At 41.6% G+C, this 27,785-nt stretch overlaps 1 protein-coding gene across 1 annotated transcript in view; it reads left to right on the top strand.

The window, feature by feature from the left end:
* Positions 1–3,179: 3,179 nt before the first annotated feature.
* The window catches only part of IQUB (IQ motif and ubiquitin domain containing), a 34,263-nt gene continuing 9,657 nt past the window's right edge, over positions 3,180–27,785 (top strand). Inside the window, exons 1-9 of the mRNA XM_081877870.1 lie at positions 3,180–3,403; positions 4,392–5,200; positions 7,175–7,309; positions 7,729–7,896; positions 7,997–8,172; positions 8,392–8,547; positions 10,300–10,510; positions 17,582–17,757; positions 26,092–26,262. Of these exons, the coding sequence (XP_081733996.1) occupies positions 3,195–3,403; positions 4,392–5,200; positions 7,175–7,309; positions 7,729–7,896; positions 7,997–8,172; positions 8,392–8,547; positions 10,300–10,510; positions 17,582–17,757; positions 26,092–26,262 (2,211 nt within the window). The 5' untranslated portion in view covers positions 3,180–3,194. The remainder of the gene's footprint in view (positions 3,404–4,391; positions 5,201–7,174; positions 7,310–7,728; positions 7,897–7,996; positions 8,173–8,391; positions 8,548–10,299; positions 10,511–17,581; positions 17,758–26,091; positions 26,263–27,785) is intronic.

Raw genomic sequence — 27,785 nt, 5'->3', positions numbered from 1 at the left:
ATCTTAAATTCTATAGACACTTGCATGTATGGGAATCTGTATAGGGCATATAAGAACCTTCTTCCCCCACTCTGCCACCAATAACCCAGTGCATTCTTGAACAAGCAGATGGGTAGATGAGCATTTGGAAGAAATGAACAGGCTTCCTGTTCCTTGGACTGCTTTGGTATAGTACCTGTTTGAGTCTCCATGCTTGTGGAAGGGAAGGGAGCGCAACCCCCCCCCCCGAACTCTGTTATTCCCTGCTGGATTTCTTATGTGCACAGGAGAAAGACTGAGTCTATTAGGTTCTAGAACAAGCTGCTAATAACATAGGCTGTATTGGAGGAGGAGGTCATCCACTCTCAGAGGAAGAGGAGAAGGGCTTAGTGGCAAAGCATCTGCTGCCTGTTGGAGTAGACAACATTGATCTAGATTACCAATGCCTTGACTCTATGAGCCAGCTTCCTATGTGCCAGAGCTATCTAAGTTTTGTATCCCTGTGGAGGAAGGAACAGTTCTCAATTTCCATGCTGTTTCCATTGGCAGAGCAGAGCTGCCTGCTTTCTCTGGTTAATTAGCCTTTCCCCCCAAGTAATACAGTGGTACCTCGGGTTACAGACGCTTCAGGTTACAGATGCTTCAGGTTACAGACTCCGCTAACCCAGAAATAGTAACTCGGGTTAAGAACTTTGCTTCAGGATGAGAACAGAAATCTTGCGGCGGCAGCAGGAGGCCCCAATAGCTTAAATGGTACCTCAGGTTAAGAACAGTTTCAATTTAAGTACAGACCTCTGGAAGGAATTAAGTACTTAACCCGTGGTACCACTGTAGTTGACTTTGTTCTCTTTTCTAGCTTGGGTAGGATGAGAAAGGGAAGCTTTCAGAAGTGACTTGGTGAATTCATTTTGTGGCATGGGAACTGGCAGCTTCCCAAACAGCAAAGATTTGCTCCTTCCTATCTTACCAGCCAAAGTGATGCCACCAGGGCAAGAGATGAGTCTGGGGATAGCAAAAACCTGTGCATGCAACAATAAAACTTTTACTCTGTATGACACTGGTAGGGAGCCTGTGCCCGTTAAATGTTCTTTAAGTCCCATCAGTCCCATCAGTTCTGACCACTGGCCATGCTGCCTGAGATTGAAAGAAACTGGAGTCCCAACAACATATGGAGGAGCCACCCCTGGTTTTATGCTTTACTGACATTTAAAGCTGATTGCTGCTCGCTTGGAAATATATTTTAAAGTATTGTAATTCTTCAAATCACTGTGACTGAAGAATGCTTGGTGTTAGATGGCACCTGTAAACACAGTTATTTGCTATCTTGTAAAAAATACTGTGTTTTAGAAGGAAAGCCACTAGAGGGCATCAAGTGTAACAGTGTGGTAAACTTTAAATACAGAAGGAAGGGTCACAACTGGATGAAGATGACTATGGTAAAAAGAAACATAAAATCAGTGCAACACAAATGCTCTTGCACGTTTTACCAAGATGAAAAGCATGTATCCTTGTGACTAAAACTTGAATTTTCTTATTGGCTTCAAGCTCCTTTCCTCACTTTTTGTGAAGGTGGCTAACTTCTTGTGTTAATTTCTGGTATGTTTGAACATTGTTTCACTTATCAAATATTATACAGTTACCATGTTCTCCATAGCAATCTAAACTGAATTCCATAGAATTCCAACTAATAAAAGAAAAGAAAGGCAATATAAGAAAGAAACAATGAAAATACAGTTAAATCTGGATCGTTAATGTTCCATCACATGTCAATCACAAATTCACAGGCTCACCGTGGCGTGGTACCACCTGAGTGATGCTATTGGACAGTTGGTGGTCCACGGGCCACAATTTGGCAAGCCCTGACATAGAGGGAATAAATGCCATGTAGCTTTCCCGGAAGTTGTATTGTGGTGAACTCATACTCTGCCATAGTGTGACACTGCACTTCTGTGCCCCTTTTAAAACAAAATGAGCGTTTATAAAGGCAGCCAATCATTCAAACCTGTAAAGCTTTTACTTCCAATTTAGTGTGCTTTAAAGTTTAGAATGCAGCTTTATGCACCTAGTCCAAGGTACAAAATACACAGGTGTCAAAGAGGACAGTGATGCCTTTAGTGTGGAGAGGGATTTTCAAGAGGCGCAGCTGCAAAAACAACTCTCTTATTGGGCTAGTGCTATCATTAGATCAGCTAGGCAACTGTCTGGGATGCAGATCTCAGAGGGCCGCTTTATACCCATTAGTTTTTGTTATATCTTTAAAAATTCTGATATTTTACTTTTATATGTTGAAGTATTTTATCATTTTAAAAGCAATTCATACATTAGAATAGTTTTTCACAAAATGAGGGTCATCTAGTCCAAACCTCTGAAAGGCAGGGAAAGCTCAGCAGCAAGCAAAGCAAGATTTTTGTGCGCCTGAAACTTGACACTCTGAAGAGACTTAAATTTTTACATCACAATTCAGAAGATGTTTTTATGCTAAAACATTTTCTTTTTTATTTGAGGAAGATAATCAAAGGTTGTGGTATAACTTATTCCCCCCCCCCCAACATCTTTGTTGAAAGTTAAAAAAGTACATAACCATATGTGCACTAAACATTGTGAGAGAATAAAAGAGAAACAGCACCTGTAGAAGGGAAAGTAAAGGGAGGGGGGGGGGAAACCCCCAAAACTGTATACTTTACAAAATCGTGATTGTACTTCACCAGATCTTAACCTATTACGATACGATACGATATATCTTTATTGTCATTGTCCCATGTAGGACAATGAAATTGAAAAACTACATAAAACTACCACAAAACTACATAAAAACTACATAAAACTACTACAAAACTACATAACAGTATTTGTAAGAATGGATTACCAAAACCATTGAATTTGCCCATGGCAAGTCTGCGTTTATATGCAACTTGTTCATATGTTGTGAGTTTGTGTAAGTCTTCAATCGTTGAAGGGAGCTGCATTTTTATTTTTCCAATTCATCAGTATTATTCTTGCACGTTAGAATAAATGGAACAGTTTCAGGTTTTGTGCTTTTTTTCTGCAAGGCATCTGTTTTTGAAAATCAAAGTCTGCGATTCTTTTTGGGGTTGTGTGCAAATAGTGAGCCTTGCCTAGCGCGCAAAATAACAGCCTGGCGCTGGTACTGACAGCCCCGCTTGCACCGCACAGCAGTCAAGCGCCTACACCCTCCACCTCGCCAGCCCCGCTGTATGGAAAACTCCTGGCATGCGAGAGTGTGTCGCGCATGCGTCCCTTTCAGCTACACATTGATTGGCACGCTTTGTCCTTCCTCTCGCGAGAGTTGGCGGCGCCGCGGTTGCTATGGATACAGCGACTCTCCGTTCCCGCTTGGAGGCGGAGCGGGTCGGGCTGATCCAGCGGCCGCTTCGGGGAACGTACGCGAGGACCTAGCGCTACGGTAAGCTCCTCCGCCTTTATTAATGGCGTCATTCATATCATTATTATTATCATTATTAACCACCCGGCGTGAGAATAACGCAGAGAAGCTGGAAGGGAGCGGGAGCTGAGGCGGAGCCGCCATGACGTGAAGGGCTGGCTGAGCGCTGTACTACAGTTCCCGACATGCTGTGCGCGAGGGCTACGTTTAAAAGGCGTCATGGCGGCGGCGCAAAGCACCTCGGGACAAGTAGTCGGTTGGTTTTGAGCGGGTTAATTGAGCAGCGGGTTTTCCTTGTCCCCTCCCTCCGCCTCACATAAATAATGATGGATAGCTCGTGTTGCATTCTGGGAGCTGTAGTTCCTGTGCGCGTCGGGCACTAAAGACGTAGTACATGTGATACCACTTGATTTAATTGATGATGATAAAATAAAAATATTAAAAATTATAATTAAAAAATAAAGGTGCTGCTTGCTGATTGCTGCTGCTCCTTAAACAACATTTTCCTCCTTTATTCAGGCTTAACTTTCCAAATGCAATCATTTCTGTGTAGTCCAAATAGTTTGCATGTGACCCCTCAGAATGTACCGATGTTGATAGATGGGAGATTAATTTTAATGAGTAGATTCACTAGTTAAGAAATCTAATTTCAATGACAAGTTTTAAAATGTAGATTTCTTACTTTTAAGTCTTTTAACATAGAAAAGTAGGAATTGAAAGTGGACAAAGAAGAAAAGCATGCTGTTCATTTAGTGTCCATGGGATATGCCCTTAACTAGTCTCTAAAGTTGCATTCTGGAATGTAAAAGTAGTCGGCCCCACAACACCGCGAAATTTTATAGTTTGTGTATGCTTAGTAGGATGAGGTCCATCCACCCAGCAGTTGTGTTGTACAAAGGGCAACCAGTTATTCAAGACAAAGGACTAAATGTACTTTTTTGTTCACATTTCCCTGTAAATTATGCTTTCAGCTCATGTGAAGGTTAAAAAGGTGTACTTCTTCTTTCAGGAAAATGGCTGATCCAGAAGAAAAGGAAGGTGGCCTGGCTGAAGCAGAGGCTGAAACGCAAGTTTTAGAGGACACTTCTGAAACAAACCAAGCAGAAGAAAGTGCCAAGACTATAGGAACTACACAAGAGCAGACAGGTGCAACACAGCAGAATGAAACAAACCTGCCTATGGAGCAGGAACAAGGCCCAGAATTAGCAACACGTGAATTGGGTGATGCTGAGGAACCACTACAGGAGCTGACAGCTACTGAGGAACCAGCCGCTACCGAGGAACCGGCTGCCATGGTGGAAGTAGCCACTGCTGAGGAACCAGCTGCCACTGAGGAACTAGCCGCTGCTGAGGAACCAGCTGCCACTGAGGAACTAGCCACTGCGGAGGAATTAGTGGAAGGGCCAAGCATTGCTGGGGAACAGGACCAGAATCTTCCTGCAACTGAGGAACCTGGCGCTGCTGCAGAAGGGGTTCAGGAGCCAGCTACTGCAGACGGACTGAGACAGGGTTTGGATGTGATAGGAAAAGAAGAGGAAGCTTATCCAAAATCCCAGGATGTGGTCCCAGGGTTTCAGGAAGCTATTCTAGAGGTCCAAGATCTTGGTGTCAAAATCGAACCACCTATAGTTGACACAGATGCATCTAATATCACAGTTGTTGCTGCTGATGCTGCTTCTGTTGGTGCTGCTGAAAGTTTTTCTGAAAGGGCGGCTGATTTTGCAGCACATATGCATGCTGCAAGTGCTTTGTTAACAGAAGCGTTAGCATCTGAAAGAGAAGAGTCTGAAGCAAGTACCGAAGAAGCTACTGTAACAGGTGGGCAGTTGTCAGATACCATATATTGCTGCTGCCTTTACGACTAAGAACTGTTACTGATTAGATGATGTTAATAATGTTGATGACTGAAATGCGTCACTTTCTTAGGTCCACTAAAATCACTTCCAGCTGGTGGCTCCTTAGTAATAATAAAAATTATTTTTATTAATAATAATTTATTACTTATACCCCACCCATCTGGCCACGCCTCCCCAGCCACTCTGGGCGGCTTCCAACAGGATATTAAAAACACCGTAAAACATCAAACATTAAAAACTTACCTAAACAGGGATGCCTTCAGATGTCTTCTAAAAGTCAGATAGTTGTTTATTTCCTTGACATCTGGTGGGAGAGCATTCCACAGGGCAGGCGCCACAGCCTGGTTCCCTGTAACCTCACTTCTCGCAGTGAGGGAACTGCCAGAAGGCCCTTGGCACTGGACCTCAGTTTATATGCTTCTTTCCCACAAATTGAGCCCAATGCAGTGTACAAGGAGGATAGTAAAATAAATCAGCAAATAAATCTAAAAACAAAAACTAAACATTGTATAGCAACCACCAATTTACAGAAAAGTGACAAGAAAAAAAATGCCGAAAGCTGCATGGAAGAGTCATGTCTTGCAAAATCACTGCAATGCAGTTTGCTGAAGCTATAGAGTAGGAGAATGAATGCTACCATTTGGGTCCCTTAACTCAAAAGGGTCAATTTCAGGAGCTTGCCAAGCCTCCATGGGTTTGGCAGCAAATACTTACAAGGTGACCTCAACCCAGTTAGGCTCATTCCTAAATGTGGCTTTTGATATTCAGTAAGCATGCTTAGAATTGCACTGGCAGATTTGTATGTGGGAGAAATAATTATTTTCTGTATACATGTACTCCAGCATTTGTACAAAAGCTGTCCATATGAGCAAAAGCTACCCAACTGATTTCAGTGGGCTGGGTCCCCCACACCCCATGCAAGTGGAATTAAGTTTTGTTCATATCTAGAGACACCACTCTGGGTAGAAGGTATATATTGCTGGTGTGTGCATAGAGTAAATTGTTGCTGCTTCTGATCATTATAACAGTTAAAGGATTATACATCATTGTCTCTTTTCTGTATGTTTTTCTTTTAAATGGTGTCATAGTTATTATTCTATAGTAGCAGATCTTGAAATAATTACATTTAAAAGTGTGGGAATGTTCTGGGGTGCAGGAGAGGATATATTGACTAATTATATCCTTATCCAACTTGTGCTAACAAGTTCCCAAAATATCAGCAGAGTTTATAGACATTCCCCTTTAAGTTCGCAACGGTAACGCTTGCACAGATTCGCTAGAACCTCTATAATAATTACTCTGGTAATTTCCCCTTTGTTCCCTCTTAAAATACAAGACACGACACAGTCTTTATAAAAGTATAAAAGAGTTTACTCACGTTCTGTTCACAATATGATCCCAGAAGGTAGGCAGGCTTAAAAAGGTTACATGCACTTAGAAACATGCACTTATAGGAAGATAGTACTGTCCTCTCTTGGCTGAGAGCCAAGAGGGCATCCTTAGATGTTTCCTCATCGAAGGAAGATGGCAGAGAGACAAGAGGCAAGAGGCAAGAGAGAGAGTGGCTGCCTGCCCTGTGCTTTTATCATTACCTGCACAGGTGAGGCCACACCCACCTCTGGTCACATGCGGAGGAAGTCCGTCCCCAGGAAGTTTACCTGCTTGCTGGACAGACATCCCTCCCCATGTTCTAACATGTACACTCTAGGAATGTTGTCATTGACTGCTCCTGTGTTTACATCCCACAAAAAGAAGTAGATTATAACATGTCACATAATCTGTTACATTAAAAAAAAAAAAAATCTACCAAGGCCAGAAGAGAAGGAAAGGTAAATTCAGCAGTAACTTGACTTAATTCATCTAACTAAACAGTACAGTTTTTAGAATCTGCTGTTGATGAAATACAATAACAAATGTTTTGTTTTTGTTTTTTCAGTTCGATTCATGCTACATCCTGCTATCCAGGTTTTCACTAAGTCTTTTAACATTAACCAAACCGTGGAACAAATGAAGAAGTACTTTGCAGGACGCTTAAAAATACCACCGGATATTTTACAAATTATGTTGCTAGGTATGTATAAACCACTAGTGAGAATTAGAGTGAGTATTGATCAAGGTTTGCTTATGAACAACAGCAACAGAAAAGTTGTGATTTGCTAGAGAGAGTTCGTATTTTGCTGTTGTCTTATTTAGTTTTCAATTTTTGTTTGGTCTATGTCAATTTGTCTTGATGTTAATTTGAGTCATTCTCATAAAGATAAGTAGTTCCTTTGTTAAACTCTTGCTTCATAATAGACGAAGAAGAATAGATAGAAGATGGATGTGGAGAAAAGAGCTTTGATTGGGATATCAGTTGGGACAGCATTGCCAGAGGCTGTCCCTGAGTTTGGTTGGATTTCCAAAACCATCCTTAATATTTTTTTTCTAAAAAAAGAAAATGTTGATCTTTTTATTTGATGTGAAATATTAATAATCACTGTTTACTTTTAGGGCGAATAACTGACAATAGTGAAACACTATGGAATCTTGATGCTAAACCTTATGGGACCATACAACTTGATATGTTTTCCCTTGATGAAGAAAACTTTCCCCTTAAAGCATCTAAACTCCTAGAGGAATACTACATGCCTGATGTTATAACTTTTAAAGTGCAAACTGGTAGGCAGCAATGTTGAAACATGCACTCTAGCTCATTCTGGTCAGATATTATTCTGTAACATTCTCTGTATAATTTAATAATACTGTTTAATCTGAACAGATGCAGAAACATTTAAGGAAATAAACGTGTCAATTAAAAGGCCAAATTTTCAGAAACCGTTTTTGGGTGGATATAGACATAAAGAAACAGGCACAGAATATCATAATGCAGGATCACAGACGGACCCCAAAAAACGTCCAGACAAAGGCTATGAAGAGTTCTGTAGGTCAACACAGGTATGTTTGCCAGAGTACAAAATAAAGCACTAATATGAAAATAATCGTATAAAGTAATTGGAAAGCTAAGTAGCTTCTAACAAATTAGAATCCTATAATTATATGAGTTATTTCTTCATCCATTTGTGAATGTGCTTTGTAATCATTTTAATTGTCCAATGTTTCTAGGACAGCCTCTCTTTATTATGTGATCATTAAAAGGAATAATTTTTTTTCTAGACAGTTGTTGAGAGGAAAAAGCTGCAAAATACGAGAAATTCAACTTCCACTCAGATGACCAAAATTGGTGTCTATGTGTCAAATGTCACTGACAGATTGATAGAACCAAAAGGGTATGTGACAGCTGATGAATACCATGCACGAAGACTTCAGGCAGTAAGTACTTAGTCCATTGAATTATCACCTTTAACCCAGCAGATTAAAAGACCCTGTAATCCTATACCCACTTATCTGGAGAGAAGTCCTATTGATAGACACCTATAACATTAAACTGCAAATCACAAATGTGATAAGTGAAATTTACATTTAAAGGGGACTCACATTCATCTTAATACATTATGAGTCACACACAGTGCTTCAAGTGGAGTTCCACTCACACAACAGGACTTTCTCTTCATCTCCTTCCTTGCACAAATCTTCTTTGGAGGGTCCCCCTGGCCTGTGGAGCAGATTTTCAGGGTGCGTAAGGAGCTTGCACCAGTCAGGAGTGGAAGGGGAAATTGGTTATGCAAGTGGAAGTCTGCTCCGTGAACAGAAAAGCAGCACTGGATCCAATTTATAATCTTTCTTCACAATATCCTGGTATGGAGAAGGCACATAACTGTTTCTTTCTTTTTTGAAATGCATATTCAGTATAAATAGTATCTGAAGCCATTCTTCACTAGCTTTGGATTTGATAGTCAAACAGCAGAATAGTGTGTGTCTCAGAAATGAATTCTTATAAAGACAAGTCCGTAGCTCTCAACTTTCTCCTTTTCTGGTGAGGAATCCTATTCGGAATAAGGGAATTTCCCTTAAAAAAAGGGAAACGTTGACAGCTATGCAAGTATATGGTAAAGGCTTGTTTAAGGCAAATGTTAATTCTGTAAATTGTCAAAAGTTTAAAAATGAAGAAAGCTTGCTCATTTCTCCCCACTTCAGTGATTCTTAAATTGTGGTCTGTAAATCACCAGTAGACCTTCCAGAAGACCACAGCAATCAGAATAAAACAATCTATGACTTTTCCTGGGCAAATAATGATGCATATGAAATGAAAACCCACCTTTTTCTTTTCATATTTATCATTTTTTGAATATGTGGGATTTGTCCATGATCTGTGTCACTGAGATATTTGTCTGTCAAGTCGCTATCGCTCAGGGCCTCTTCTTACATTGCAGTCATTAGCCTCAGTAACAAGGAACAAACCCAAATCAACAATGCATATATGGACTTCCCAGCAAGTCCCCCATCCCTCCCTCTCACTTTGCACATTAATTATTTTAGTTAGCGTTCACTGTATAGCTCAGGGATGAGGAATCTGTGACACTCCAGATGTTGCTGAACTACAGTTTCCATCATCCCAGACCACTAGGCCACTTTTGCTGGGCCTGATGGGAATTGGAGTCCAACAACTTCTAGAATGCCACAGGTTCCTCAGCTCTGCTAGAGCTGCATTAGATTGCAGAAACCATCTATTCTAAATCTAGAAGCATTCTAAGTGGCCTCTATACTTGAATTGCTTCCACCTTGAATTGTGGAACAAACAAATCAGAATAATGCAACAAACTGTAAGAGCTGCTCAGCTGTTCTGAAAGGGATCTCTGCTGATAGACACAGTGGAGCTTGTGTTTAAACATGTTTAGCATTAGCTTCTAAGGGTATGTCTGCCGTTGCATTTCAAAGCTTAATTTCTGCCCATAGTCACAATTTAAACAACCATGTATGCATTACACATTTTAAATAACTCTTTATAATAAGGGTCAATTCATCTATTGCTTCATTTAAAGATGTGACATTCTGGTTTGTAAATTACTTACTAAGAAAGCTAGCGAATTTGAAACGTATTTTTCTCGTAATTGCCAAAACATATAACAGATGCAGCAGAATATTGCTTTTTTCTTTCCTGCTATCTCCTATTCCTGTCTACAGGTAATTGTGATACAAACATATTTCCGGCGATGGCTAGCTAAGACTTTAGTAAATAAACTAAAAGAAGAATTGCGTTTGAGACTGGAATGGGAAGAACAAGAAGAACTAAGGAGGCAGAGAGAGAGGGAAGAAAAACTGCTAAGGGAGTATAATCGAAGGCTGAATCCTAGAACAAAGGATGATTTTGAATTACTCTATCATGCTTTAGAATGTAAGAGATGGTGTGTTTTTTGTTTTTGCATTTAAGAGATGCATATTTATGGAAATTCTGAAATTTGCTTGGTCGAAAACAGGATATAACCATTGGAATTTTTTCTGGGAGGTTTTACAGCAAACCACACTGGCTGTCATGAAATCACTGTTGAAATGGGATAGCTCATGCAGTTTTTCAATAAAACCATTCCAAAAGTCTGTTCAACTTCCAAAATGTTTGGAAACTAAAATGTATCCCTGTCGGATGTTCGGCTTCCAAAAGAATGTTCGAAAACCAGAACACTCACTGCTGGGTTCAGGATCCACGGTACGACTGTACAATCAAACCTCAGCTCCCAAACAACTCCGTTTTGGAATGTTTCGGCTCCCAAATACCAAAAACCCAGAAGGAAATGCTTCGGTTTTCAAACATTTCAGACACCGAATGGGCTTCCGGAACGGATTACATTCGACAACCGAGGTTTGACTGTAAAGTGTTTTTTCTTTGCCAATGTAGCTGAGTCCAATGTTAACTAATGAAATGAACTCAAGACACTCATTGGCTGCATAGACATCAGGTTTCATGTAAATTGTGGGCTGGTTTCCAGGAGTCAGAGTTTGTTTGCTGCTGAAGATGGGGTGTGTCTTTAATTCCCGTGTGAACTGAGCTAGGCTGTCATGTTGCAGAAGCTCTTGGAATGCATGCTCACTTTGTTCTAGGAGAACACCTTGCCTGAAGAAGTTGAGCGTAAGCCTTGATTGACTCATATGCTGCTTCTGGCTTTAGATGGAACAGCTTCAGATTGTGTTGCCTCATATCGCTGCCTTGTCTGCCAATAGTGTAGTCCTGCCCTGTTGTTTGCTTCTATTTCTGTTTGTTGTTGACTGGTTGCTTCTCTGCAGTGGCTGCTTTTCATTTTCATAAGGGAGCTTAGTGATTCTCGGAAGCGTTGTTTAACTTGCTAGTAGAACTGCTTCCACATTCTTCCACTGTTGCACTGAATTGCTGAGACAGCGATCCACTGAGTTTACTGTCCTTCAGAGGTTTGCGAAGGGCATGCCTATTGATTACAGTGATGGGAGCTTTTTACTTAGGTGACATTGTGCAGCTTGCGAAATGTAAGGTTTGATTTCATACCAAAATTGAGTTGTTCTATTAAAAACAAGAAAGGCATTAAATAATACTACAGTGGCACCTCGGGTTAAGTACTTAATTCGTTCCGGAGGTCCGTTCTTAACCTGAAACTGTTCTTAACCTGAAGCACCACTTTAGCTAATGGGGCCTCCTGCTGCTGCCACACGCCCGGAGCACAATTTCTGTTCTCATCTTGAAGCAAAGTTCTTAACCTGAAGCACTATTTCTGGGTTAGCGGAGTCTGTAATCTGAAGCGTATGTAACCTGAAGCCTATGTAACCCGAGGTACCACTGTACATGGTTAACAAGGGGTTGTCCTACTCAGAGTAGACCCGTTAAAGTTAATGCACCTAAGTTAGTAATATTTATTAATTTGAATAGGTCTTCTCTTGAGTAGGACTAGTGTTGGATACAACCCAAGATGTCCTGCGGCTTCCTCAACCTTTCTGAAGCTGGTGCTGTGTTTGAAAGATTTCCTTCCCATCTCTATGCTTGAGAGAAGGTTGGAGGAAATCTTACTCAGCTCACACTTTAGCTTTCCAAGCTAAGAGCTGGAGCACAGGGACCAATACTGTAGCCATACTGGACCAATGCTGAGGCAATGGTGGACACAAATGTTGAGTGGCTACCAGAGCTACCTAGAATGTGTGTCAGTCTGATTATTATTCCTGTCTTGTGGACCAGAGGTTGAGGACAGAAAGTTGCAGAAGGGCATTAGCTCAGTGGAGGTCGCAAGTTCCATCCCCATCATTTCCAGGACCAGGAAACTCACCAAATCCTCATGAATAATACTGAGCTGAATGGGCCAATTGCTTGACTCTGAAAAAGGCAGCTTCCTATGTTGGTTTAAAAGTACCTAATTTCATGGCAGAGGTAAAATTCAGACAAATGATTTATGGCTTACACAGCCACTATGCTACGCCAGTTCTCAAAACAAGTGAAAACTGGTTTGCATATAGAGCTGCAAATTAAACCAGCTCCAAGAAATCTGTTTTGAAAAATCATTTTCCGGAAGCAGGGAACAGTTTCTTTTCTTTGCATTGGCTGCCCCCTCATGGGTCCTTGAAAGCTGTGTAGACTTTGCTGCATTGATTTGAACAGCAGCGGCAGCTAACCAAATAAAAAAGAATAAAGCTGAAATATTCAGTGATAAAAACATGATCTTGATAGTCCTCGCCTCTGTGCTGTTTTTTAATATCCTGGATGTTTTCTTCCTCACATTCGGTTGAGATACACTAATGGTTGTTACTTATTAGAATGAAAATGTTTGAGGGAATATTCTATAACAGTTTTTGAATTAGTATTTTCCCTGAGCTTTTCAGAAATATGTAGAGAGCACAAACTTGATGATCTGGTGCTGTGATCCAGAGGACGTTGCGTTCAACTGGTACATTTGTTCACATTTTGGCTTTGTCATGGATTCACTTGGGCGGTCTTGGAAAAATTGCTTATTCCTCTTGGTTCCTCATCTGTTAAATGGGAGTAATAACCTACTTCACAGGGCTCAGTGAAGACAAATAAGAAAAGGATTTATCGGGAACTTTGCACAGGTTACGTGCCATGTACCTTGTAAAGCAATATCTAAAGAAAAAAATGCCTAACTAAAGGCTTCTTCATAGGTTTTCTTGTAATAGGGCTTTGCCACCACGCACTGACTTCTGCCTTCGAGTATCCCTCAACCACCGTGCAGTGTGTCAAAAGCTGGATTCAGTGCATTGAAGCAGAAGAACATGGCAAGTCTGCTGCCCACTGGGAGCAAGTGGCCATTACAACAGAGCCACTAATACACTATATAACAGCAAGAATCTACCTATATCAGGGGTCAGCAAACTTTTTCTGCAGGGGGCCGGTCCACTGACCCTCAGACCTTGTCAGGGGCTGGACTATATTTTGGAAAAAAGAAGAAGAACGAATTCCTATGCCCCACAAATAACCCAGAGATGCATGTTAAATAAAAGGACACTTTCCACTCATGTAAAAACACTCTGATTCCCGGACTGTCCGCGGGCTGGATTTAGAAGGCGATTGGGCCGGATCCGGCCTTAGTTTGCCTACCCATGACCTATATCATTGGAAAGATAACTAATGGTGATAGCAGTGACTTAAGGTCAAAGTAGACCTTGCATGGGAGTTCCATAATTGGAGCTCTTCAAATCTTTTTCAAAAAGCAAGCGCAGGTGAGATGTGTGATTTTTGTCTAGCCAATGGAGATGGGGGAAGGGAATGATCCCCCAGTGTAAATCACCCCCCTGAAGCAGTTACTGTCCCCTAAGGAGAAAACACTTGTAGATGCCTGTTTGATTTCCCCCCCTCCATGCTAATAGCAGCTTCAGCTGGGCAGGGGATTTGCCTGGGAGAATAAGTGCTCCATGACCCCATCTAAATCACTTCCATTCCTTCCAGTAAATAAGGCATCAGTCATTCTAATCACAACAACGGTTGTGAATAACTGGGCAGATGTTGTAACCCACATAGGTAAGCCGTAAGGATCCCTAGATAAAAATATAAATGACTTGATGGAGATGTTTATCCAATTTGCAGATGACTTTGTCTGCAAATTGACAGCACTAGGCGAAAACTGACAAAATAAATTTCAACAGAGATAAGTATAAAGTTCTGCATTTAGGTGGGAAGGATCAGAAGCACCCGGCTTGACATCCATTGGTACATGTGAAAAGGACCTTAGGGCCTTAGCAGCTCACAAGCTAAACAAGAGTCAGTAGTTCAGTGCAGCAGCTAAAGAAGCCACTGGATTTCTAGGCTGTGTGAACAGAAGTATAATGCTAAGAATGAGAAAAATAATTGTACCACTCTGTTCTGCTTTGGTCAGATATCACACAAAGTACTGTGTGCAGTTCTGGGAACAAGAGTTTGCAGAGGATATCAACAAACTAGAACACGTCCAGAGATGGGCAACAGAAAACCAGAAATGGTGATGGGCCTGAAGACCAAGTCCTATGATGAAGGATTAAATGTGTTGGGCATGTCTAGCCTGGAGAAGAGACAGCTATTAGGCAATCTAGCCAGCTTCAAATATGAAAAGGGCTGTTATATAGAAAATGGAGCAGATTTGTTTTCTTCTGCTACGTGGGGAAGGGCTCTGTTGCTTCAAATTACAAGAAAAAGCACAGGGGCTTAATGTAAGGAAGAGGTTACTGACAATATGAGTGGAACAGACCATGGCCTTAGAAGGTGGTGGACTCTCCTTCATTAGGGTTTTTTATGCAGAGCGTAGTAGATTTCCTGAATCATCAGGAAGTTGGATTACATGACCTTTGAGATCCCTTCAAATTCTGTAATGCTATGATATAAAGAAGTCACTGAACTAGATCCATAAGGCTTCTCAAGCATTTACAGAACAAAGTAAAAGATCCTGTAATTTAAAAAAGAAAGGCTTGTGAGTTTTATACACCAATAACCACATTATATGGATTATGTGTGTTGTAACGTAATTAGGGATGCGGGTGGCGCTGTGGGTAAAACCTCAGTGCCTAGGACTTGCTGATCGTATGGTCGGCGGTTCGAATCCCCGCGGCGGGGTGAGCTCCCGTCTTTCGGTCCCAGCTCCTGCCCACCTAGCAGTTCGAAAGCACCCTTAAGTGCAAGTAGATAAATAGGTACCGCTTTATAGCGGGAAGATAAACGGCGTTTCCATGTGCTGCGCTGGTGCTGGCTCACCAGCTGCAGCTTCGTCACACTGGCCACGTGACCCGGAAGTGTCTTCGGACGGCGCCGGCTCACGGCCTCTTGAGCGAGATGAGCACGCAACCCTAGAGTCGGACACGACTGGCCCGTACGGGCAGGGGTACCTTTACCTTTACCTTTTAACGTAATTAGCATCAAGGCTACTTGGTTGTAAATGGTTCTGAATGGTCCATGGTAAATCAAGAGCCTTCTGCTCAAAGTGAAAATCAGAGGAACGCTGTAAACCCAGTACACTTCAGCACCCCATTTAAAGACTTTTCCCCAAAGAGAGAAATAAAAGATGCATGCTTAGTATTCCTATCAGATGGCAGTAGCTTTACATTTCTGGTCACATCCTGAAAGAGTAAGTTGGGGGTAATGAATACTGAACTTTTGGATAACCCACATGCCTATAAGACTGATGGAGAGCTTTCTTTATTGCCTCAAGATGGAAGAAATATGATCTTCCCACTTGCCCTGCCTTATTGTTAGAATTCCTTCTTCGGGGATCAACTATAACTATTAGCCTGTGAAAATACAAAATGAAGGGAGAGAGGAAAGTTCATTTCCTTCATTTTGTATTATAATAAAATAGCTATAGCTGATCTGAAGAAGAGCAATACTCGAGAAACATTGGGATCACCATACTTTATTCCATATTCTTTTAGGTGCATGCATATATATATATATATTTGTTATTCACCTATGTGAATTTCCATATTTTCTTCTTTTTATCTTGTTATGCTGATTGGGGAGGGGGAAAAAGGGCTCCAATAAATCTCTCAAGCACTTGTAGCACCAGGAGGCTCACTGATTTCAATTTGGATAGCTATGCATATAGCTGTCTATATAGGTACCAAAATTAGTTCTTGTTGCTAGAGCAGAACTGTACTGCCAGGAGTAAAATACAACCTAGTTTTCTGATCCAAAAAAAAATTCTGTTTCACCTGAGTAGCTTGAATTTAGCTAGAGTTTATCATACAGATCACAGCACTGCAGAACTGAGACTATTACATTCTTGTTCCTACTTTAGGAGCTATTAAAAATATGCACATCCCGTGTTTCTGTCTCCCACTGCTGCAGTTTCTTATGTAGAATAATAACATCTTCGGTTCCTAAGGAGATTATTAACCTTGGCACAGAAGCCTAATTGGATAATTTATGGTTTTGCTTGAAAATACTATTATATAGTAATAGCAGGCATTGGAATGTTGTATAGGATGGCGTTCAACAGATGCAGGTTTTTAGTTACTGAATGCCCATATTATTTTAACAATACAGTATTTATAAATTTCATCTTACTCACTTGATGTATTTTAAATAGCTGTTTGTGTAATATATTCAGTGAGTGGCAGTCAATATGCCAGTATGCAATGATACAAGATGTAATCTGCTTAATTCTTATGTTGAGTAGGAACCTTGAAAAACGTCAGGGGTTTTGTCTGTTTTTGTTGAATAAATGTGCGTACGTACATCAGACCTTCTCTTCTTGCATTTCAGTGCCAAAGTGACAATTGGAGAATTCTCTCCCAAAAGAAATTCTGAAATGGCAAAGGACAACTGCTCTCTAGATCTTAGCATGGGTATATCACACAACTTGTACTGGCAGTGACTGAGACATTGGACTTCACTTGTGGTGTATTTCCACTGCCATATCCTATACTGGGGCATGAGACCCACAGGTGAAAGAACTGCAGGAATTAGTGTGCTTCATAAGCACACACAAGCCCTGTAGCAAGCTTTGTGCAGATGCCCTTTTTGCATAGTTTCTCCATCCCTGCTGATCTCTAGTACAGTGGTAACTTGGTTTTCGAACAGAATGTCTTCCAGGAGTCCGTTCGACTCCCGGAACCATTCAAAAACCAAAGTGCGGCTGTGGAAGCCGCGCTGGCTGTTTGGCTTCCGAAAATCGTTCGAAAACTGGAACACTCACTTCCGGGTTTCAATTGTTCGGGAGCCAATTTGTTCAGGGGGCAAGGCATTCGGCTTCCAAGGTACCACTGCACTGTATGTTAAAGACAGAAGCAAAGTGGGCAAAAATGCATAGGTACAAAACACCAGCTGGTATTGGAGAGTTGCAGGAAAACAGCACACTAAGGCATGCTACCTATGCTCCTAAAAACAGAGTACCAAAATAACAAAGCACAATCCCCTTTCACCGCTGATTTAAGCACCTGGCTAGCACATTTCCTATTCATAGCATGTGAAGGCTAAATCAAGAAAACAAGAGTTGAAAAAAAAATCAATGATATTGTCTTTTTGTTGATGTAGTATGGAGGCAAGAGGAGCTTGAGAATATCAACAGCACTCTCACTGGAGCCGAACGGAAGGCAGCTCTCTGTGGACTGTTAGAAAAAGAGGCCCAGCTGATTGCTACCATCGGGAGACACAAAATAAATGCATATGAAGAGAACGCGCACCAAGCAATCCTGTCCTTCTTGGAAAAGGTCAGTGAGATAATTTCTGTCTGAACACTGAACGCACCCAGAGTTCAAAAACCTGAATTAACATTTACAAAGTAGCAGCAGGCTGAAGAAAAGCACAGTAATTAACTTGACCAGTTGAAGATATGATTTGTGGGCTTCATGCATGTCTGGCAGTAAAATTGGCTCATTAGGTACAGTTATTAAAAGCCTTTTTATATACGCCTATAAAACTTGATGAGTGCTTCTTTTCACCTAAGCACAGAAAAACCACCACTTACATCTTAATTTACTTAATTGTGCCGTCTCATTGGAGATGATGAGTATCGTGCCCTGTGCAACCCTCAATTAATGCTACATTAGAGGCACAAGGAACTCAATGTATTACGGTAGTCTCATTCATACTTCCCTGAATGTACATTCTAAGAAGATTTGCATGGATGGGCCATTCTCAGAGTCTTGGAGGATCCAGCAGTTCGATGCCATCACAGGGAGATATGTGGTATTCTAGATTTTGTGAAGAGTAGCTATTAAGAGTGGTTGTTTTGGGGTTTTTGAAAGACTTGAAATCTGTTGCCAGGTCCTCCCTCATTAACTATGGTCACAATCCTGCTCTCTTATATGGATGGAAGAGTAGAGTGGCACCTAATAATAATAATAATAATAATAATAATAATTTATTTATACCCCGCCCTCCCCAGCCAAGGCCGGGCTCAGGGCAGCTAACAAGCTATTAATAAAAACAAGTTGAATGAATACAACTTAAAAACAAGATTAAAATACAACATTAAAATATTGAAAAACATTAAAATATTAAAATGCAGCCTTATCACAGGAGGAGAAAGGAAAAAGAAAAAAGAAAGAGGGGGAGGGAATCAAATTGACTCCAAGCCAAAGGCCAGGCAGAACAACTCTGTCTTACGGGCCCTGTGGAAAGAAATCAGATCCTGCAGGGCTCTGGTCTCATGAGGCAGAGCGTTCCACCAGGCTGGAGCCAGTGTTGAAAAGTCCCTGGCTCTGGTTGAAGCTAATCTAACTTCCTTAGGGCCTGGGACCACTAGGTTGTTGCTATTTATGGACCTTGAGGCTCTCCGTGGGGCATAATGGGAGAGGCGGTCCCATCCCTCTTCTGATGATGCTCCTGTGCAGGGTGTATGGCTGTGCTGGGCACAGCAACATGCCAGGCAATTGATGGCATAGCCTTCCTAGGCCTCACCTTTTAAGCATCCCGTAGTCCACTCTTTTCTCCGTGCTCGCATGCCTTGGTGACGAGAGAAGCCTGCAAGCCTAAGTCTCGGGGAGAATACTTTGGATACTTCAGGGTGAGGCATTGGAAGGTTTTAGCTTGCCATGAACAGCTTGGCAGTGGTATTGGCATGCCCAGAGTGATATTAGCAGTGCATGGAATAGAAAAGCTATGTTGCAGTTCCTTGAGTGGATCTTGCTATCTGCACACTGATAGAGAAGAATAGCAACCCGTCTTCCCCCTTGATCTGTTCTGCTGTATTTGGTATGCAAAAGCTTCAACCAGAATCCATCTGATTGTTTGGATGTGCGTCCAAGATCGCCATCTGACTGCAGACTGTCTAAAGTGGCTTGAGCAGTGATATGATAAGCTGGGATATAAGTGCATGGAACAGCAGTTGGAGGGCTGCTTCGCTATGGGTACCCTGATCATCAGAAGCGAACAACCCCCATCCTGCCCCTTTCAAAGTGTTGTGCAAGTGGTCCTTGTAGTGGCTTAACCTTAGAGCAGTGGCTTAGTAGACTGGTCAGTTTCTGTAAAAATTAGATGGCCATAAACCTCTTTCAATCAAACTACTGACTTTATAGCTGGATTTCAAGTTTTACGTTGTTATCCTCCATAGTGCTCTACTGATGCAAGCCTCATCCAGCAGTTGTATCCTTCAAAGAACAGCTGCATCACTCAAAATATGGCCTGAAAATAGAAGGGTTTAATTTCTACTCTGTTCTTATAATTCTGGTTTTGCAAACCAGAAGGGTGGTTTCACCATACTTCACCATACATTTTAGACATAATAAGAATAGGACTTCAAAGGTAGGCGATATCTAATTCATCTCTCCTTTTGAATAAAATAAGATAACCATGAGAATAGTGTAGTGGATAAGCAAAGTTAGCCAATTTATTGTATGTCAGAATGGTGTCCCCCCCCCCAATAAATATGTTAAGTTTATTTACCCACCACCAGATGTCACTAGTGGCCACTATAGTAGAAATAAATGTGGAGGTTTTGAAATTTCAGTATGTACAGCAACACTTCATTTCTCGCCTTTAATGTCAGGTATAGGTGAAGGTATGATGGCTTAGGAAATGCCTTTTGAAGGAAAATGGATATTAAAGAGCAATGTGAAGGAGTGGAGCACTAGAGTAAAGAATAATAACAATTCAGCCACCATTCAGCTGTTGTGTTCTTCTTCTTGTTGTTGTTCCAAACTTCACTGGAAGTGCATATGGTGAAAAGCAGATTTTCAATCTGGACGGATTAACAGGGAGGCTCTGAATGAACTAGTGCCTTCATGTACTGAAATTTGTACAGTTTCTGCTGTTCAAAAAAGGGCTGCATGTACAGTCGCACAAATCATGGTGGGCATATATACAGTCCCTATGCTTTAGCGGTTATTCATGATTCTGGCATTTCCACATGTTCCTAGCTGATGGCCCAGCCTGCTTCTAGGAGATTAGGGATGAACCAACTACTTAACAAGGCTTCAAAGCTGGCAACTGGACCTTGGTACACATTTAATATAGAAGTGAATTCAGCGAGATATTTCGTAGAGATAAGAGAAGCAGACAGAGGAAGTAGCTTTTGGAAATGAAGACTAGTAAGAAGGGGGAGGGATTGGCAGCTACTTGGTTTGGAGGAAAGAGCAAAATGACCCTAATTGTGCAAGCCCTAGACAAATAAGCGGTAAGTGGCTCTACTCTTTCTGCTTGGTACTATAGTATTCTTGGTTTAAGCATGGGAATTACTTCCCTGAAACTGGTTTCGAATTTTTGTGGATATTCTCCTTCTTGAAAAAAGCCACTTGATTTGGAATGATGCTTTTAGATAACCATTTTCAGTTTCAATGCAGAAATAAAATTTGCTGAAAAGAATTCGGACCTCCCCACCTCCTTGAATCAAATGTCCCCTCTAACCATGACTTTGGCTTTAGGCACCAAAGAGACTTCATTGACAAATTGTTCCATTGTGGTCTTTAAGACCAACTGAAGTCACCAATTTGGATCAAATGTGAATGTGTTGAATAGATATGCTGCATGCATGATGTAGACATTAAGGCCAACATCACAAATTACAATTTATTTTATTTATTTTATATCCACCTTACCTCCAAATAGTAGGAATGTAGCTACATGTGAAGGGATTTAAAATGAGTTCTTGGCTGTCATTGGATAGAGGAAAAAGGGGGTAGTAGGTTATCCACTTTCTGCCAATTTAATATACAGAAATCCCCTACCTCCACAAGCTATTCAATCTCCATGACAGTTGAGAGAATCCTGACAGCTGCTCTAGTAAATGTATGTACTCTGGAAATGAAATGCTGATCTTCCTTCTTACACTAGCTATTCAATTGAGATCCTGTCCTAAATTTCATCCTCACTAGCCTGAACAAATGGTCAGCTTTGCTAATAGCACCAGATATTTACTCAAAATATTGGTTCATAAAAGTTTTGCTGTTTTCTTCCCTGTTCGTCTTTATTCTCTGCAATTCTTCATTGCATCGCCTCCTGTCTCTCCCTGCGCAAGTTGTATTCCCCACCCCACCCCTCTGGCAACACTCTGTGCAGCTTTCATGTGGTGGCAACTGGAATGCAGTTTACAATAGACCTGCTCTCTGAAGCAATTTAGATAACAGGATTATTGTAATTTCCATGTTGCAGCCAGCCAACTAAAAAAAGCAGAAGACAGCTGGCAAGAGAAAACTGGAGATTCAGAATTTCTTGCACCAGTTTTGAGCATATATCTAAAAAAGCCCCAAAACAGAATTTGAGTATGGATAAAAGGCCTTGAGGGGACACATTCTTTGGCAAAGAATGAACACATTTTATTTAGAAAATTATATGTTCTTATCATAACTTATGAAAATGTGGAGTGAGACCCTTTGTTATACATTATACATTTAGTTTACTATATAAATTAAAATGGCTACACCTCCAGTTTTTATCTAAATTTAACAGAAGCTAAAATGAATAGTAGCTTGTCTCCAAAGAACTCTGGGCAGAGTTCAGCTGCATGTTGGGGTTTTCCATCTATGCATCCCCATTCTGTTGTCTTCTGTTGAAAATCTGTCTCTGAAGGTCAAGAAAACCTTTTCACACACTGCTGTTCAGTCCATATGGCTCCTCACCTCAGAGGAGCTGGTAGAAATTGGAGGTCTCTACTTAGCTTAAGGGACGCAGGTGGCGCTGTGGGTTAAACCACAGAGCCTAGGACTTGCCGATCAGAAGGTCGGTGGTTCGAATCCCTGCGACAGGGTGAGCTCCCGTTGCTCGGTCCCAGCTCCTGCCAACCTAGCAGTTCGAAAGCACATCAAAGTGCAAGTAGATAAATAGGTACCGCTCCGGCGGGAAGGTAAGCGGTGTTTCTGTGCGCTGCTTTGGTTCGCCAGAAGCGGCTTAGTCATGCTGGCCACATGACCCGGAAGCTGTACGCCAGCTCCCCAGGCCAATAAAGCGAGATGAGCGCCGCAACCCCAGAGTCGGCCACGACTGGACCTAATGGTCAGGGGTCCCTTTACCTTTACCTTTACTTAGCTGAGAAGAAGCACCTACTGCTTACCCTAGGATCTCTTTTGAGTCCATTAATTTAAGCGAGTCTACTCTGACGCAGGTGGTACTGTGGTCTAAACCACCGAACTTCTTGGGCTTGCCGATCGGAAGGGCGGCGGTTCGAATCCCTGAAATGGGGTGAGCTCCTGTTGGTCTGTCCCAGCTCCTGCCAACCTAGCAGTTCAAAAGCATGCCAGTGCAAGTAGATAAATAGGTACCGCTGTGGCAGAAAGGTGAATGGCGTTTCTGTGTGCTCTAGCTTCCGTCACGGTGTTCTGTTGCGCCAGAAGTGGTTTAGTCATGCTGGCCACATGACCTGGAAAGCTGTCTGTGGACAAACGCCAGCTCCCTTGGCCTGAAGCGAGATGAGCGCTGCAACCCCATAGTCGCCTTTGACTGGACTTAACCGTCCAGGGGTCCTTTACCTTTTTACCTTTTACTCTGAGTAGAATGTAGTTGGATACAAGCCTATGATTTGTTTAAAAATAAATAAATCTTAAGCTAGGAGAGCAAGAGGACACTTGCTTAGCTGAATAAGCTAAAACTAGTTGTGTATTCAAACAAAAAACTCATCTGTTAGCATTGGCTTTCAAAAAACCAAAACCCGACTTACTAAAATACAGGCTTAGAACTTAAGCTTTATGGTCCTATATGAAGGATTTGTTTTATCATGCATGCATGGGAAAACAAATTAATAAACCTTTAGTTATGCTAGAGCAACAATCCTCTGTTTCCGATTTTGCTGGAGTTTGCTAGCTCTAATTGAAAGATTTAGAACTTCATAATTTAGACAAGCCTGTTTCCTGTTGGATTTTTTAATCAGTTTTGGCTGCAACCCGTCAGTTCCAATTATCAGCCCCTCATTTAATTATAGAACTAAGCCTGCTAAGAATCTGTCAAATTCTCATTTATGAACTCTTATTTTCTTTTATTTCCCTCTTTTTGTGCTTACATAACTTGAAAAAATGGATGAATGCTAACACTCTACAGATTTGTGCTTCCAAGAGGAAACTGGCTGAGCATTTGAGTTTTGTACAGAGAAGAGCTTAACTGAGAATATTACTTCTTGGGTTCGGAATAGCACATAGCATAATCAGCTTTGGAGTGGTTTTTTAAAGGTCCTTTTTTAAGGACCTGAATGGTCAGGGAAGAAGGGGTGGACTGCTGAGGGCAGGTGAGAGATTGTTTCTGAGTACATGTAGTTCGTTGGTAGAGCACCTGATTTTCATGCAGAAAGTCTTTGGCCCAGTCCCTGGCATGTACAGGTAGAGCCAGGTAAGACCCTTGCCCCCAAACCCCGAAGACCCAATGCAAGTCAGTGTGGATAATACTCAGCTAGATAGACCCAACCATCTGACAGTTCTTTGTGTTGCTATGAATGTGAGAACAAGGAGCAAGCTCTTGAGCTAATCTGGATCAGTTGAAGCTTTTTGAGTGGGCAGGGGAAAGAGAGAGAGAATATTGCCACAAGCTAGGATTGGAAATCTCCCCTACCCACCCATCCTTGCTCAGTTATTCATGCCAGCCTTGGTCTTTGCTGGGAGGTAAAGGCTAGCCCTGGGCTGAGGATTTAGTCACACAGACAAGGGGCTCATTTCTAGGCATAGGTCCATGCTTTAAAGCTCTTTTATTGAAGAACAACAGGATATTTCAATGCCATCATCATCGCAGAGGTGTCTGTGGAGGGGATATATTGATTGAAAATGTCTAGCCAACCAGATCAGTAATTGGGTTCCTATTGAGGATATTTGATGAGCCAACACGACAGTGATGTGGGATTCAGGATTGGAGTGATCATTCTGTGATATCAGGGCAGTGGACAAAGCTGTATTGTGACTTGTGAATATATGTTTTAATATATCTCTTTTTAAGCTCTGTGTCCAAGCACTTCTTTTTCTTTTGCCATAGTGCTTTCCTCACAAAAACCTGCTCTTTGCCACTGAATTTGAGCAAACAGCAATCCACAGAATTGCTGTTTGTTCCGATTCAGTGTTAAAGAGCAGGTTTTCTTGGGGAAAGTGGGGCCAGGGGGAACGCACCCTGGCATAGAGCTTGAAAGCATGGACCTGTAGCTAAAAAGCTCATGGCAAGAGGTAAGTGTGGGTGGGCTCCTATGCATCTCATTGACTAGAAAAGGAGCATGAAAATTGGGCCACAGGTCTGAGGCTAATATTTGTGGCATTTTTGTCAAACTCTAGACAGCCAGATTCTGAAATCTGGAGGGAGCTGACTGTCACTCCAAGGGGCGAGAAAAGGGCTTTTTATCCAAAGCCAGCAGGGCTCAAGAACGAACCTTTCCCGTGCATGACATCATCAAGCTTGCACAGCGACAGAAAAAGGACCCAACTTCTGGCTGAAAAGGAATCTATCCTCAAAAAGGATATTGCAGAGCTGAAAAAGGTTTAGAAAGGTTTAGAAAAATGGCAATATATTCAGGTGGGTGGAGCAATTCACTCCCCTGTGATGGGGGGAAAGTTTATCTCCCTTGCTCATAGTACTAGGACACCCAATAAACTTGGGGGCATCCAATGAAGCTGTATATTTGGGACAGATAGAAAATTCTTTCTTCACACAGCACATGGCTAAACTGTGGAGTTGGCTCCCACAAGAGGTGGCGATGGCCACCAACTTGAATGGCTTTAAAAGGGAATTATGGACAATAAGGCTATTAGTTGAAGGCAGCATCCTTCTGTATACCAGTCCCTGGGAATCACACTCAGGAGCATTATTGTCCTCAGGTTCTGCTTTCAGGCATGTGGTTGGTCACTGGGAGAACAGGATGCTGGACTTAGATGTGCTTTTGGCCTGAACCTGCAGGGACGCTCTGGTGTTCTTATGGTTATTTGCTCTCCGTTGACTTCCGTTATCTTATGAAGGATCTTTCATCTAGTATCACAACCCCTTCTACTAAAAGAAGGGCTGTGGCTTCAACAGCGGTAAGGCAAACAGAGATTCAGCAGGTACCATATAAAGTTATCATCACACTCATAGAATTCCCAGACTCCCAGTGTGGCTTGAGAAACCCAGCCAGGTGAGCGGGGCATAAATAATAAAGTTGTTGTTGTTGTTGTAAATAATAAAGTTGCTGTAATAAATAACAAAATTGCTGTTGTTATTGTTGTTGCATTGTTCAAAGATGAACGAATTGTTTCCATATTTTGAGAATATTGGTGGCAGTCCTGATGTTCGTTCATCTCCATGCATTAGCAGAGTTTATTATGGCGTAATACTGGTTTTTAGTTGTACTCTGACAGCAACCAGTAAATTACCAAGGAAGCTATAGTGTATGGAATGAACAGTCTCTCTCTCCCCCCTGCCACCCCGCTTCTAATTATTGTTTGTCTGGTTTTGTGTTCGTTAAGAAACCGCAGTTTGGCAACAAATCTACTAAAATGGACAGGAAAATGTCTCATTTCAGATACTTGCACATTTCTTGGGACAGCGGCAGTTCTTATTAGCAGGGCATCAGATTTGTAGACTCTATAAGCTTCCTTTGGTCACATTGTAAAGCATTGTCCTCGATTCCTTTCTCCATTCTAACTCGGCGATTCAAAATGTTTCTCAAGTGTGCAGCCCCCAAAAAGTGGAAAGCATTTGATGGCAAAGTTACCGAGATGGATACGCAGTTCACGCTGCGGGCCAGGGAGCTGCTCGAAATCTACCGCAGCATTAGTATGAAAGACCTTCCGCAGGATGAACGGCTGGATGTGCTGCTAACGCTGAAGCACACGGTGAAGGTATCTCTCTCTCTCAAGCTTTTAAAGAAGCCCTACTGAGATCACACACAGTACACTGTCAATTACGGACGGTTTGCAAGGGCTTAAGGGGCCCCTGCTTTCATCTTTCGACACCAGGGTGCCCACTATATACTGATACTTTTACATTAGCTAAGAAGTGTAAAACCGAAGTCCTAAGCACACTTGAACGTAGCGGGACTTCTGAATCAACCTGTATGGGAGGATTTATTTGCTGCATTAATGTATCCCCTTTTTGCCAAGGCAGTTTACAGTTCATAATATGCCTGAAACGGTTAAATCAGCCATGATTAAGTGGGCACAAGATATCGGCCATGATATTATGTTTGCTGACTGGGAGCAGTTATGGACCACAGGTATTAAATTTACGGCATGTAGTGCCCTGAAAGAGAACTTAATGAAAATGATCTATAGGTGGTACATGACCCCAGTCAAGCTTGCAAAGATATATCATTTGCCCAATAACAATTGCTGGAAGTGTAATGAATGTGAAGGAACCTTTTATCACCTTTGGTGGACCTGCCCAAAGATTAAGGCCTACTGGGAAATGATCTATAATGAAATTAAGAAAATCCTTAAGTGGACATTTGTAAAGAAACCGGAGGCTTTTCTCCTGGGCATGGTCGGCCAATTGGTACCAAAGAAAGATAGGACCTTTTTTATGTATGCAACAACAGCAGCAAGAATCCTTTTGGCGAAGTATTGGAAGACTAAAGAATTACCTACTCTGGAAGAATGGCAGACCAAGGTGACTGAATTTATGGGACTGGCAGAGATGACCGGCAGAATCCGTGACCAGAGGAAAGAGACAGTGGAGGAGGACTGGAAAAAATTTAAAATCTATCTTAAAAATTGTTGTAAAATTTCGGAATGTTAAGATGTCAGGGGATTGGACACAAAGAATTACAGCTATAAATCGAAATTTATAAAGCAGAAACTCTTTTTAAAGAGAATTAAATATAAAAATGGGATGAAGAATTGCTAAAAATTTTGAAATTTGGATGCAGTGAAGGGGAGGTTTGGGGAAGTCGCATTATGTTTGTTTGTTTTTTGTTTATGTTGTAAAATCAATAAAAATTATTATAAAAAAAAAAAAAACAAAAACATAATATGCCTGAGCTCAATTCCAAACAGCCAGGAAGGAAAATCTCTTTGATTTCAGGAAGCATCGGAGCCAAACTGTACCACACACTGTTCAGTTATTTACAAGTAAATATCACATGTCTGTCCAATTTACTTTAAGAGCCTGGTGTGGTATAAGGACCTTTAACCCTCTTATTCATGCATACTCTCATAGAGTCATAGAACACAGGTGTGTTAAATAACTCATATGCTGTATTTTTCACTCTATAAGACGCACCAGACCACAAGACGCACCTAGTTTTTGGAGGAGGAAAACAAGAAAAAAAATATTCTGAATCTCAGAAGCCAGAACAGCAAGAGGGATCGCTGTGCAGTGAAAGCAGCAATCCCTCTTGCTGTTTTGGTTTCTGGGACAGCTGCGC

This window comes from Podarcis erhardii, assembly GCF_964252035.2.
Source record: "Podarcis erhardii genome assembly, chromosome: 10".
Lineage (NCBI taxonomy): Eukaryota > Metazoa > Chordata > Lepidosauria > Squamata > Lacertidae > Podarcis > Podarcis erhardii.
Note: the sequence above shows the minus strand (reverse complement) of the source record. Positions and strands in the feature narration are given on the sequence as shown.